At 50.5% G+C, this 14278-nt stretch overlaps 1 protein-coding gene across 2 annotated transcripts in view; it reads left to right on the plus strand.

Moving 5' to 3' along the window:
* The window catches only part of PPP1R12C (protein phosphatase 1 regulatory subunit 12C), a 1231266-nt gene extending 1217287 nt beyond the window's left edge, over positions 1-13979 (plus strand). For both annotated transcript variants that reach the window (XM_085616407.1, XM_085616408.1), the window contains one exon: positions 13522-13979. In XM_085616407.1, the coding sequence (XP_085472533.1) occupies positions 13522-13608 (87 nt within the window). In that variant the 3' untranslated portion in view covers positions 13609-13979. The remainder of the gene's footprint in view (positions 1-13521) is intronic.
* The last annotated feature ends 299 nt before the right edge of the window (positions 13980-14278 follow it).

A 14278-nucleotide genomic window follows, 5' to 3' on the forward strand; every position in this document is an offset into this window, starting at 1 on the left:
CGCGAAACTGGACAAAGGGAAGGGGTTGTAACCACCCCCCTCCCAGGTCCCACCCATAAGGCGTGACCTAGCAGGCAGCCCAGCCCCCCAGATTAGTATAAGAGTAGTAGCTGGGCCCCAGGAGATTAGATTATCCTGAACCTGCAACTTGAACAGAAACTCTGGACCTTCGACATTCGACGAAAGAAGAAGACTGAAGAATCTCCCTTGTGGCCAAGGAGTGGCTACCCTGTGCAAACAGGCACCATCAAGAGACTACCCTTTGCTTTGCTGAAGTTCTACGAGGGACCGACTGCAGAGCCCGACCAGAGCCTTGACTTCCAGACTTCTCCGACCCTGATCCACAGCCGAGCTGAGATCCGTGGAGGCGACGAGAGACGTGGGACCGGCTACCTGGGAAAAGTGGCTAGTATCTTCCAGCGCCGCTTCTGAGGCACCCTCGAAGTTGTGCACCGGGGATTGAGAAGCCCCAACCCCAAGCAACATCTGCACCGAAGACCAGCCCCCCACACTCCACGAGTCCTGCGTGGGGCCCTTCTGCATTTTCCTGCTTGCCGCGTCTGTCCGGTTGCTTGCCCGTGGGCTAGTGGCCTTTGTGACGACGCACCCTGAAATCTTCACTGCTGGTTTGGCTCCTCCAGACTGGCTCCCGCTTCTTTGCAAAAGAGAAGCACCCCAGACCTTCCTGGTCTGCACCAGAAGCAAGTCCTCCGTTCTTCGTGGGTTCCGCTTGCCAAGGCGTGGTGAGTCCTAGTTTGACTTCGCCGCCGCCGACAGCAAGAGCCTTCGTGGGACAGCTCGCCTCCTGGTCCTGGTCGTCCTCGGCGTCTCCTGGTCCCCGTGGCTGCAGCGACAAGCTTCACCTTCACCTGCAATCTTCACAACATCGCCTGGTTCCTTCCTGGTTCCACGTGGTCACTGGCTAGTGACCCAGACTCTGTCCCTTCTGCTTGCAGGTATCCTCTCTTCTTGATCCCAGCCTTGGGATCCACCGGACACTCTTCACTGACTGCCTGTCAGCAACTTTCCTTCAGGCATCCATAGAAGTCCACGACGAAAACCCGTCGCAAGTTCACACCTATGCACCCACAGCCCGTGGGCTAGGTAACTTGGGTACTTAGGTGCTCACAAGGGTAGTGACTATCCTAGGGTCTAGTTTCCGAGTCTCGACTCTCTAGCTGCTTCAGAAGTGTCCTTAAACTGTAAATTTCTAACTTGCTAGTACTTCTATCGACTTTTACGTATTACGCGTGAGTGTTTCCACTCTGCACCTGAATCCCGTGGGCCTCCCACTTCCTAACTGTTGCTAGTGTAGTGTAGCCCCAGCGATGGCCTAGGCCTATCCTATTTCCGTGACAGTGGTCCTTATACCACTTCTTTAGTATGTGGTTTGCGTGGCCCCTAGGGCCTAACTGTATTACTTACCTGTGTGACTTAATGTATGCTTAAATAAGACTGTGTTGTACTTGCCTCTAATCTCATAAAGAGTGCTGAGGGTTTGACTAGAATAAATATACTTTATTTTATATATATATCTGTTGTGGTGTCCTTTCATTTGGTATTCAAGGGATTATATATGTTACCCAGCTGGCTTCACATGCCATTCAGAGTTTAGCCTAAGACTGCTCTTGTCCATGCTACCACTAGGATAGCTGGTCTATAAGGTTGACTTTACAACCAATCACCATAAGGGTTGTTTGGACTGATATAAGGTGTACGCTAGAACTAGTGACATCATACATCAGGCCAACTTCCCACATTGGTGAGCAGCGGTTGGGATCTGAGCTTGCTGTTGTCATACCATTGTAATCTTGAGATACTAAATTGAAAGATCACACAGATATTGTTTAGGTACATATAACATAGATTATAATACTTAAGTCCTACTGGACTTAGTGGTTGTAGGTTGAAGGGAGTAACACACCCTGACTACAACTACCAGAGAGGTTTAGTAGAAACAACTAGTGTAGGTAGGTGCACACACCACACCCTCACTAGATCATGTCTCTGGGAGGAGATCAAGTAGATGCTCTCTCAGGAGGGGCAGGTCTGAAGAAGACCCCCTCTAGATATGATACCCTAACTTTTCAGGAGATTAGACAATTGTGTACCTCCAGAAAGTTAAAACAGGGTGCAAACCCTACCCTCCTTCAGCTAGTACAACTCCTAGAGGAGTATGATACTCTTAGGGCCTCACAGGCCAGTACCCTAGGTACAAAGGAGGGTCTACCCACCACAGATGAGTCAGATGGGACTTCAGATGAAGAGGTAGACAGCCAGGGCCAAGTAGGAAGACTTAGCCAGGCTAACCTAAGCTTACATGGGAGTTTGCATGGGGTCCCCCCATACAGACCCCCAAGTGGGCTTACACAGTGAAGCAGGAGGGACAGATCACCTTCAAGGGAATCCATCCACTCCCATGTCTCTAGCATCTCTAATGCTTCCTCTCACAGGGGAATGACTTCCCCTGAGAGAAAGGAGCATGAAGCCAGAATGAGGGAAGCTAATCTGAGGATTCAGAGGGAAGAACTTGCCCTTGCCAAGGAGAAGCTTGCTCTGGCTAGAGAGCAAAAGTTAAGTGGGTCAGAACCCACTGGTGGCAGCAATATCCCTAAGGATAGAGACAGGCACTATGATAATAGAAACCTGAGCAAGATTGTCCCTCCCTACAAGTGTGGGGATGACATCCACAAATGGATAACTGCTTTGGAGAGAGCTTGCAAAGTACAGCAGGTACCCCAAAGTCAGTGGGCAGCTATCTTGTGGCTCTCCTTCTCTGAGAAAGGTAGAGACAAGCTCCTCACAGTTAGTGATGAGGATGCAGACAATTACACTGTCCTGAAGAGTGCTCTAATTGATGGGTTTGGCCTAACCACTGAACAATACAGGTTGTTGTTCAGGGATACCCAGAAGACACAGACTCAGGACTGGACTGACTTTGTAGATTGTGCCACTAAGGCTCTGGAAGACTGGCTAGTGGGAAGTAAGGTTAAGGACTATACAGGATTGTATAATTTGATCATGAGAGAGCAAATCCTTAACAACTGTCAAAACCAGCTACTGCATCAACACCTGATTGATTCTGATCTGACTTCTCCCCAAGAATTGGGAAAGAAGGCAGATAGATGGGTCAGGACTAGAGTTAAGCAGAAAAACCAGAACCAGGGCGGTGATCAGAAAAAGGCAGACCAGAAGGGTAATGATCAGAAACAAAAAGACCAGAAGTCTTCACCAGGCCCCCAAAAGGCTCAGGGGGAGGGTGGTCCCAAAAAGGATAAAAATAAAGATGGCCAAAAGAAACCATGGTGCAACTATTGTAAGTCCAACTCACATTGGTTTAGTGAGTGCACCAAAAAGGATAAGCCCCCAGCCACCATTGCCCCTAAGGCAACTGTACCCCCTAGTCCAGCTGTAAGTGGTGGTTCCCAGCAAAAGGGTGTAGTAGGGTTAACCCTGGGAACTGAGGAGGATTCTGGCCTAGTCAGAATACCTACTCAGGCGGTTCTGATCTGTGATGGGGACTTAGCTTTGTCCTCTACTGTAGGCCCCAGTAACCTGGGCAAGTACAGACAGACTCCTTTTATCAACCAAAGAATGGCTCAGGCCTACAGGGACACTGGGGCTAGTGTCACAATGGTGACACCTGCCTTTGTGGACCCTGGACAGATCATACTAGGTGAGAATTACCTAGTGACCAACGCTAGCAATGCCACTACCTCCCATAGTGTGGCTATTGTTAACTTCTCCTGGGGAGGGGTAACTGGCCTCAAGAAAGTTGTTGTTAGTTCAGACCTTCCTGTAGAGTGTTTACTGGGCAATGATCTTGAAACTTCAGTTTGGTCTGAAGTGGAGTATAGGGCCCATGCAGAAATGCTGGGGATAGATGCACGTCCTTGCTGTGACCAGGTCACAGGCCAAAAAGTGTGCCACTGAACAAGTGCTGGATTCTGAAACTATGGACCAGTCACAACCCAAGAGAAAGAGCAGTAGGGTTAAGGCTGTGCCTTCCCCCCTGCCTCAGGTGGTGGATCAGCCCTCCCAGGAGGATGATTCTGAGAGCCCTGAAGGAACTGTCCTAGAAGAACTTGAACCTGATCAGGTTGAGTTTCTTGGGACAGGGGGACCTTCAAGGGCAGATCTGAGGCAGGCTCAATTAGACTGCCCCTCTCTTGAACCCCTCAGACAGCTGGCTGCTGCTGAGGCTGCAGGGAATGCTCAAGGTACCCATAGAGTGTATTGGGATGAAGGGCTACTGTATTCAGAGGCTAGAGACCCCAAGCCTGGTGCATCCAGGAGGTTGGTCATACCACTGAAGTTCAGAGGCTTCCTTTTTACCTTGGCCCATGATATTCCCCTTGCAGGACACTTAGGCCAGAACAAGACTTGGGACAGGCTTGTCCCTCACTTTCACTGGCCCCACATGTCAGAAGATACCAAGGAGTTTTGTCGCTCCTGTGTCACCTGCCAAGCCAGTGGCAAATCAGGTGGCACCACAAAGGCCCCCCTCATACCACTCCCTGTGGTGGGGGTTCCCTTTGAAAGAGTGGGCATATATATTGTAGGACCAATGGACCCACAAACAGCATCTGGGCACAGATTCATACTGGTGATAGTGGACCATGCCACCAGGTATCCAGAAGCTATTCCCCTGAGGACCACAACAGCTCCTGTTGTGGCAAGGGCCCTGCTTGGAGTATTCTCCAGAGTGGGCTTTCCAAAGGAGGTCATTTCTGACAGAGGTGCCAACTTCATGTCAGGATACTTGACTGCAATGTGGAAGGAGTGTGGTGTGAACTACAAGTTCACCACACCCTATCACCCACAGTGCAATGGGCCTGTTGAGAGATTCAACAAGACCCTAAAGGGAATGATAAAAGGTTTACCAGACAAGCTTAGGCGAAGATGGGACATCCTTTTACCCGGCCTTCTGTTTGCTTACAGAGAGGTCCCACAAAAGGGGGTTGGCTACAGCCCTTTTGAGCTTTTGTTTGGGCATCCTGTAAGAGGACCCCTATGTTTAGTAAGGGAAGGATGGGAGAGACCTCTCAGACAACCCAAACTTGACATAGTGGATTATGTACTTGGTCTCCGCTCCAGGATGGCAGAGTATATGAAGAAGGCTTCTAAAAACCTTGAGGCAAGCCAAGAACTCCAAAAAGCTTGGCATGACCAAAAGGCTGTGCTGACTGTTTACCCGCCGGGGCAGAAAGTGTGGGTGTTGGAGCCAGTGGCCCCAGCAGCACTCCAAGACAAATGGTCTGGACCCCACACTATTGTTGAGAAAAAGGGAGAAGTCACCTACTTGGTGGACCTTGGGACTCCCAGAAGCCCCCACAGGGTGCTTCATGTCAACAGATTGAAGGCATATGTTGACAGGGCAGACATGGGCTTACTCATGGCTACAGATGAGGGGCAGGAGGAAGAGAGTGACCCTCTCCCAGACCTGTTGACTCAGAACCCTGATGATGGCTCAGTTGATGGTGTTGTCTTTTCTGACAGCCTCACTGTCCATCAGCAACAGGACTGCAGACAGGTTCTGCAGTCCTACAGACATATGTTCTCTCTGACCCCAAGTCAGACAAACTGGTGCACCCATGAGGTGGACACTGGTGACAGTCTGCCTGTGAAGAGTAAAATCTACAGGCAACCTGACCATGTCAGGGACTGCATAAAAGTTGAGGTACAAAAGATGTTGGAGCTGGGAGTCATTGAACCTTCAGAGAGCCCTTGGGCTAGTCCTGTAGTCCTTGTGCCAAAGCCTCACACCCAAGATGGTAAGAGAGAGATGAGGTTTTGCGTGGATTACAGAGGTCTCGATGCTGTCACTAGGACAGATGCCCACCCAATACCTAGGGCAGATGAGCTCATTGACAGACTGGCTGCTGCTAAGTTTTTGAGCACATTTGACCTGACAGCAGGCTACTGGCAAATCAGACTAGCTGAGAATGCAAAGGCGAAAACTGCTTTCTCGACCCCAGGAGGACATTATCAATTTGTGGTAATGCCCTTTGGTTTGAAGAATACACCTGCCACTTTCCAAAGGTTGGTGAATCAAGTCCTTACTGGGTTGGATGATTATTGTGCAGCTCATCTTGATGATATTGCTGTCTTTAGCTCCACCTGGGAGGATCACCTGGTCCACCTGAGGAATGTTTTAGAGGCCCTGCAAAAGGCAGGCCTCACTATCAAGGCCACTAAGTGCCAGATAGGGCAGAGCAAGGTTGTATACCTGGGCCACCTAGTTGGTGGGGGTTAGGTTCAACCACTGGAGAGCAAGATCCAGACCATAAAGGACTGGACTCCTCCAACTACCCAGACTCAGGTCAGAGCTTTCTTGGGCCTGACTGGGTACTACAGAAAGTTTGTTAAGAACTATGGGTCCATTGTGACACCACTTAATGACTTGACCTCCAAGAAGATGCCAAAGAAAGTTCAGTGGACAGTAAGCTGTCAAAAAGCATTTGATGACCTGAAGCAGGCCATGTGCAGTGCACCTATTCTGAAAAGTCCAGACTACTCCAAAGAGTTCATTGTCCAGACAGATGCTTCTGAGTTAGGTGTGGGAGCTGTTCTTTCACAACTGAATGTAGATGGTCAAGACCAGCCCATGGCTTTTATAAGTAGAAGGCTGACCCCTAGAGAGAAACGTTGGTCAGCTATTGAGAGGGAGGCCTCTGCTGTGGTTTGGGCCATGAAGAAGCTGAGGCCATACTTGTTTGGCACTCACTTCAAGATTCAGACAGACCATAAGCCCCTCTTGTGGCTAAATCAGATGAAGGGTGAAAATCCCAAACTTCTTAGGTGGTCATTTCCCTACAGGGGATGGACTTCACAGTGGACCATAGACCTGGGACTGACCATGCCAATGCAGATGGACTCTCCAGATATTTCCACTTAAAACATGAAGACTCAACTGGTCAAGGTTAGTTTAATGTCCCTAGGTTTGGGGGGGGGGGGGTTGTGTAGGAGAGTAGGGTCTGCTTTCTATGTTCACCCCCACTTTTTGCTTTTGCTTTACTGGTTTTCGACTTAGATGTGGCTGTGGGCCTGCTAATCAGACCCACAGCCCTGCTGTTCTCTCTCTAAATTGATACTATGTACTTTAGGTGCATAACCCATTTGGATAGGATCACCTTATTGGCCCCTGTACAGTGTACCTTAGGTACCCAGGGCATAGGTGTACACTAGGCCTACCAGGGGCTGCAGCATGTATTATGCCACCCCTGGCCTGGCCTTCCATTATGACACAACTGGCTGATCACTCAGCTGGGGCAAGGTCGTGTAATCACTCCTTGCTTAGGTGTAGTATTCCTATACCTAACTTACATATAGACACATGTGTACCTATCAGCCACTCCTATGGCAGGCCTTAACAATCCTGGAGGCAGAGTGCTTGGTAACATGTGAGATGGTGCTCTAGCATGAGCTGAGCCTGTCTGCAGCTTTCGGAACCATGTCCTTATAGCTGTTCTATGATATAGCCTACCATATACTCTTAAAGTGCCTTATAATCTTAAACGGTTATGGTAACTATGGTTTGGCTTTATCAAAACATGTCGTGTAAGGTGTCTAACACTTTGGAATAATACCCCCATCCCATTTCTGGGGATGAGGATATTATCCCTCCCTTCTAGAGGGAGAAGACATGTTGTAACCTACTTACCCGGTTAAAGTTAACCAGAGCCCCAGCATCACAAAATGGATGCTGCTGCCACAGACACGAGTCTGACCTCCTGCTGCTGGGAGTGATCCCGGCAAGGGAGGCTTGGACAATAGGTTTCCTGCCTTGGGAGGTGCGAGCACCACCCCAGACAGGCCTTAGTGTATTGGGGCAGGGAGGGATGAAAAGAATGAGACATGCCTGGGGCACACAAGGTGTCCCGTGCATAGTCCAGTTCAAACCGGTGCTGGGGCACTCCAGCCCCAGTCCTGGCGCGAAACTGGACAAAGGGAAGGGGGTGTAACCACCCCCCTCCCAGGTCCCACCCATAAGGCGTCACCTAGCAGGCAGCCCAGCCCCCCAGATTAGTATAAGAGTAGTAGCTGGGCCCCAGGAGATTAGATTATCCTGAACCTGCAACTTGAACAGAAACTCTGGACATTCGACGAAAGAAGAAGACTGAAGAATCTCCCTTGTGGCCAAGGAGTGGCTACCCTGTGCAAACAGGCACCATCAAGAGACTACCCTTTGCTTTGCTGAAGTTCTACGAGGGACCGACTGCAGAGCCCGACCAGAGCCTTGACTTCCAGACTTCTCCGCCCCTGATCCACATCCACAGCCGAGCTGAGATCCGTGGAGGCGACGAGAGACGTGGGACCGGCTACCTGGGAAAAGTGGCTAGTATCTTCCAGCGCCGCTTCTGAGGCACCCTCAAAGTTGTGCACCGGGGATTGAGAAGCCCCAACCGCAAGCACCATCTGCACCGAAGACCAGCCCCCCACACTCCACGAGTCCTGCGTGGGGCCCTTCTGCATTTTCCTGCTTGCCGCGTCTGTCCGGTTGCTTGCCCGTTGGCTAGTGGCCTTTGTGACGACGCACCCTGAAATCTTCACTGCTGGTTTGGCTCCTCCAGACTGGCTCCCACTTCTTTGCAAAAGAGAAGCACCCCAGACCTTACTGGTCTGCACCAGAAGCAAGTCCTCCGTTCTTCGTGGGTTCCGCTTGCCAAGGCTTGGTGAGTCCTAGTTCGACTTCGACGCCGCCGACAGCAAGAGCCTTCGTGGGACAGCTCGCCTCCTGGTCCTGGTCGTCCTCGACGTCTCCTGGTCCCCGTGGCTGCAGCGACAAGCTTCACCTTCACCTGCAATCTTCACAACATCGCCTGGTTCCTTCCTGGTTCCACGTGGTCACTGGCTAGTGACCTTGACTCTGTCCCTTCTGCTTGCAGGTCTCCTCTCTTCTTGATCCCAGCCTTAGGATCCACCGGACACTCTTCACTGACTGCCTGTCAGCAACTTTCCTTCAGGCATCCATAGAAGTCCACGACGAAACCCGACGCAAGTTCACACCTATGCACCCACAGCCCGTGGGCTAGGTAACTTGGGTACTTCGGTGCTCACAAGGGTAGTGACTATCCTAGGGTCTAGTTTCCGAGTCTCGACTCTCTAGCTGCTTCAGAAGTGTCCTTAAACTGTAAATTTCTAACTGCTAGTACTTCTATCGACTTTTACGCATTACGCGTGAGTGTTTCCATTCTGCACCTGAATCCCGTGGGCCTCCCACTTCCTAACTGTTGCTAGTGTAGTGTAGCCCCAGCGATTCCCTATGCCTAGGCCTATCCTATTTCCCTGACAGTGGTCCTTATACCACTTCTTTAGTATCAATCAATCATTCGCATTTGTAAAGCGCGCTACTCACCCTTAAAGGGTCTCAAGGCGCTGGGGGGGGGGGGGGGGTGTCAGAGCTCAAAGAGACAGGTCTTGAGCTGCCTTCTGAAGGAGAGGTGATCGGGTATGCTGCGAAGGTGGCTGGGTAGAGAGTTCCAGGTCTTCGCTGCCAGGAAAGAGAAGGATCTTCCTCCGGCGGTGGCTCTGCGGATGCGGGGTACGGCTGCCAGGGCTTGTCCGGTTGAGCGTAGAGTGCGCGTAGGAGCGTAGAAGGAGACGCGGCTGTTGATGAGTTTAGGTCCGAGGTTGTGCAGGGCTTTGTGTGCGTGAGTGAGGAGTCTAAAGGTGATCCTCTTGTTGACTGGGAGCCAATGAAGTTTCCTCCGGAGGTGTGGTGGTGGCGGGGTATGTCCAGGATGAGTCGTGCGGCAGCGTTCTGGATCTGTTGCAGTTTCCTCTGCAGCTTGGTGGTGATGCCGGCGTACAGGGTGTTCCCGTAGTCCAAGCGACTGGTGACGAGGGCGTGAGTGACGGTCTTCCTGGTGTCGGTGGGGATCCAGCGGAAGATCTTGCTGAGCATGCGGAGGGTGTTGAAGCATGCTGAGTTCACCGAGTTAACCTGTCTGGTCATGGAGAGGGATGAGTCCAGGATGAAGCCGAGGTTGCGTGCGTGGTCGGTGGGTTGGGGAGTGCTGCCTAGGGCGGGGGGCCACCAGGAGTCGTCCCATGCGTTGGGACTGGGGCCGAGGATGAGGACCTCCGTTTTGTCTGTGTTCAGTTTCAGCCGGCTGTCTGTCATCCAGTTCGCTACTTCCTTCATGCCTTCGTGTAGTCTGGTCCTTGCTGAGGTGAGGTTGTTGGTGAGGGATAAGATGAGCTGGGTGTCGTCGGCGTAGGATATGAGGTCGAGTCCGTGTTTGCATGCGATGTTCGCCAGGGGGGTCATGTAGACGTTGAAGAGAGTGGGGCTGAGGGAGGATCCTTGGGGTACGCCGCAGATGATCTCAGTGGCTGTAGATCTGAAGGGGGGCAGGCGGACTCTCTGAGTCCTTCCGGAGAGGAAGGAGATGATCCATTCCAGGGCCTTGCCTCTGATGCCGGTGTTGCTGAGGCGGTGTATCAGGGTATGGTGGCAGACCGTGTCGAAGGCTGCGGAGAGGTCCAGGAGTATGAGGGCCACTGTTTCTCCCTTGTCGGTCAGGGATCTGATGTCGTCCGTGGCTGCGATGAGGGCGATTTCGGTGCTGTGGTTAGCCCTGAAGCCGAACTGTGTGGGGTCAAGGGAGTCGTTGGATTCCAGGGCGGTGGTGAGTTGAGCGTTGATGATTTTCTCAATCACTTTGGCGGGGAACGGTAGGAGAGAGATGGGTCGGTAGTTTTTGAGTTCGGTGGGGTCCGCTGTGGGTTTCTTCAGGAGGGCGTTGAGCTCTGCGTGTTTCCAGCTCTCTGGGAAGGTGGCGGTGGTGATGGATGCGTTGATGACGTCTCGGAGGTGGGGTGCGATGATGTTGTTGGCCTTGTTGTAGATGTGGTGCGGGCAGGGGTCGGAAGGGGATCCAGAGTGGATCGAGTTCATGACTCGGGTGGTTTCCTCGGTGGTGGTTGGGCTCCAGGTGAGGATCGTGGTGATGTCGGTTGCGGGTTCCGGGGGCGGGGGGGGTTTGTATTGGTGGTGGTGAAGCTGTCGTATATGTCGGTGATCTTGTGGTGGAAGAAGGCAGCGAGGGAGTCGCAGAGGTCCTGTGAGGGAGGGATGGAGTTGTTTTCTGCGTCCGGGTTGGAGAGTTCTTTGACGATGCCAAATAGTTCCTTGCTGTTGTGGGCGTTGTTGTCGAGTCTGTTCTGGTAGGCTGTTTTTCGTGCGGCGCGGAGGTGTTGGCGGGTGGCGTCCTTGAGAGCTGACATGTTCTCCTCGGTCTGGTTGAGGCGCCACGTCTTCTCGCGGGTGCGGCATTCTTTCTTGGAGTCCTTGAGGTCGGGGATGAACCAGGAGTTTTTCTTGTGGTTGTTGGTGTTAGCTTGAGTCTTAAGGGGGGCCAGGAGGTTGGCGCAGTCGGCGATCCAGCTCGTGAGGTTGTTGGCGGCTTTGTTGGGGTCGGTGGTGCTGGTGGGTTGGTTCTGGGAGAGGGATGATGCGAGCTGTTCTGTGGTGATTCGATTCCAGTGTCTTCTTGGTGGTTGCTGGGTGTGGTGATGCACGGTGGTCTTCTTGAAGCTGAAGTGGACACAGCTGTGGTCCGACCAGGTGAGTTCGGTGGTGTGGCTGAAGGTGGTGTGTTTGCTGGAGGAGAAGATGGGGGTCGAGCGTATGTCCGGCGTAGTGGGTGGGGGTGTTGACTAGCTGTTTCAGTCCCAGGTTGGTGAGGTTGTCCAGTAAGGCGGTGGTGTTGTTGTCGGTGTGGTTCTCCAGGTGAAAGTTGAGGTTCCTAGGAGGATGTAGTCGGTGGATGAGAGTGCGTGAGGGTTGACGAAGTCTGCGATGTCTTCGCAGAACTTGGTGCGTGGTCCTGGTGGTCTGTACATGAGGGTGCCTCTGAGAGTGGTCTTGGGGCCGCTGTGGATCGCGAAGTGGAGGTGTTCGGCGTCGGGGAGTGAGTTGTCGGTGTGTGTCGAGATACGGATGGAGCTTTTGTGTGCGATGGCGATGCCTCCTCCGATGCGGTTGGTGCGGTCTTTCCGGATGATTTTGTAGCCGTCGGGGATGGCTATGGGAATGTCGGGTGCCGAGGAGGGGTTCATCCAGGTCTCGGTGAGGAAGGCGATGTCCGGGTTCGTTGAGTTGATGAGGTTCCACAGTTCGATTGCGTGCCTGTGGACGGATCGGGTGTTGACCAGGATGCAGTGGAGATTGCTTCCGGGGACGGGAGCGGTGTGAGTCCGTAGACACGTGAAGCGGCAGTTGCTGCAGCTGAAGGGTCCGTGGCTTTGTTTCTGGGTGGCGCGGTAGCAGCCCGGCGTATATGGTTTGCGTGGCCCCTAGGGCCTAACTGTATTACTTACCTGTGTGACTTAATGTATGCATAAATAAGACTGTGTTGTACTTACCTCTAATCTCATAAAGAGTGCTGAGGGTTTGACTAGAATAAATACACTTTATTTTATATATATATATCTGTTGTGGTGTCCTTTCATTTGGTATTCAAGGGGTTACAAATGGTATCACAGCTGGCTTCACATGCCATTCAGAGTTTAGCCTAAGACTGCTCTTGTCCATGCTACCACTAGGATAGCTGGTCTATAAGGTTGACTTTACAACCAATCACCATAAGTGTTGTTTGGACTGATATAAGGTGTACACTAGATCTAGTGACATCATACATCAGACCAACTTCCCACAATGATAAGGACATATACCAGCTGTATTGCTTGATAACTGAGATTGAACAGCAAAAGAAAATAGGGGGTAAGAAAAAGAAAAGAGAATACTGGGGAAAATACAGAAAAAAGAAGAGAGGAATCAAGAGAAGGTAGGGGACATCTGCTCCAATGAAGGAAATAAATTAAGAAATGGAATCAAAAGGATACTGAGCCACAAACCCCTGAGAGGACAAATTCATATATTTGTCCAGAGACCGCCATGTAGCTTAGTGCTTTTAAAAGAGTTAACCTGTTCGCTGATGTCCTATGTTGTTCAAACTTTGTTGGGAGTCTGTTTAATGGCAAACTAGAAAAGTAATCACAAAGTAATCCAAAAGTGTTTTTGAACATTTTACAACTCGTTTTCTCAACTGCAAAAGTAATCAATGTGCCTGCAAAACCAGTGCTCACTGTATTTTGAAAAGTAACGTTGTATGAAAAGTATAACTTACCTGCTACTAATTACATCTTAGTTGTAGAAATAAAATACCAAGAACTTTTTATACAAACAATTGGTCTGGATTCAGTCTGAGTGTGTGACATCATTTCTTGCCTGAGTGTGTACAACGAATGCTTAATACTACCCTCTGATAAGCCTGACTGCTCAAACACATTAGCCAAAAAGAGAGTAAGGTATTATCTACTTTAGCCTCTGCTATACCTCTGAGGATCCACGGACTCTGTGTACACTATTATCCTACTTTGTTATAGTATATACAGAGCCAGCTCCCTACAATGGGTAACAATCTTGTCGACAAAACAACTGCTGACTATTGTGTAATGTTTTAAAGTTTTACGGTTTTTTTTCATGTCTTACTTTTTTCTGTTTACTTGCAGGTTCTTTCTGACCTGAAGGCTGACAACCAGAGGCTGAAAGATGAAAATGCTGCTCTAATACGTGTTATTAGCAAACTGTCTAAGTGATGAGCCACATGTGACAAAGGGATTTTCTTAACCAGAGTGGAGCTGAGTGGCTTATGAGTCATGGGTCCTGGCTCGAGTTCAGAGGATCCTTAAACTCGTTCCTCTAACTTCCCCCATTGTCTTCAATCTGTCTGACTTGTATGGTAGCCACAGCAGTGGACAAGCGGTACCATATGTACGAGGTGGCCATTGATGGCCCTGGTATGATGTCACAGACGGCGAGACTACGGTGTGCTGACCATGGAGGCCAAACAGAACCTAGGATTCTTACCAATTGATGGATGAAAAGGACAATATATGTTCACTATATAGTTTTATACTCGTTTTCTCTTTATTTTATATAAATATATATTAATATACACAAACTTGAATGGAAGGCTGCTGTATCTAAATGTGCCTCCCTGTTCAGAGTTTTCAAACTCCATCATTTCTTTTGGGGAACTGTAAATAGGTTATGAAAGCAAAAAGCAGCAATGGGGCAGTCATAATAATATCATTCTTAGATTGTTTTGAGTTGATGCCCCTCCCGCTCCCTCTTAACCCAAAGTAAGAGCTCCTCATAGCTTTGTTTGAGAGGCAATCAGTAGATTTATACCGTGTGGGATTGGAGAAGTGGAATGGGTCAGACTCCACCCAGAGCGGCTCTCCAAAGTTTGAGCCACAAGTTCCC

The sequence above is a fragment of the Triturus cristatus genome, chromosome 7 (assembly GCF_964204655.1).
Source record: "Triturus cristatus chromosome 7, aTriCri1.1, whole genome shotgun sequence".
Lineage (NCBI taxonomy): Eukaryota > Metazoa > Chordata > Amphibia > Caudata > Salamandridae > Triturus > Triturus cristatus.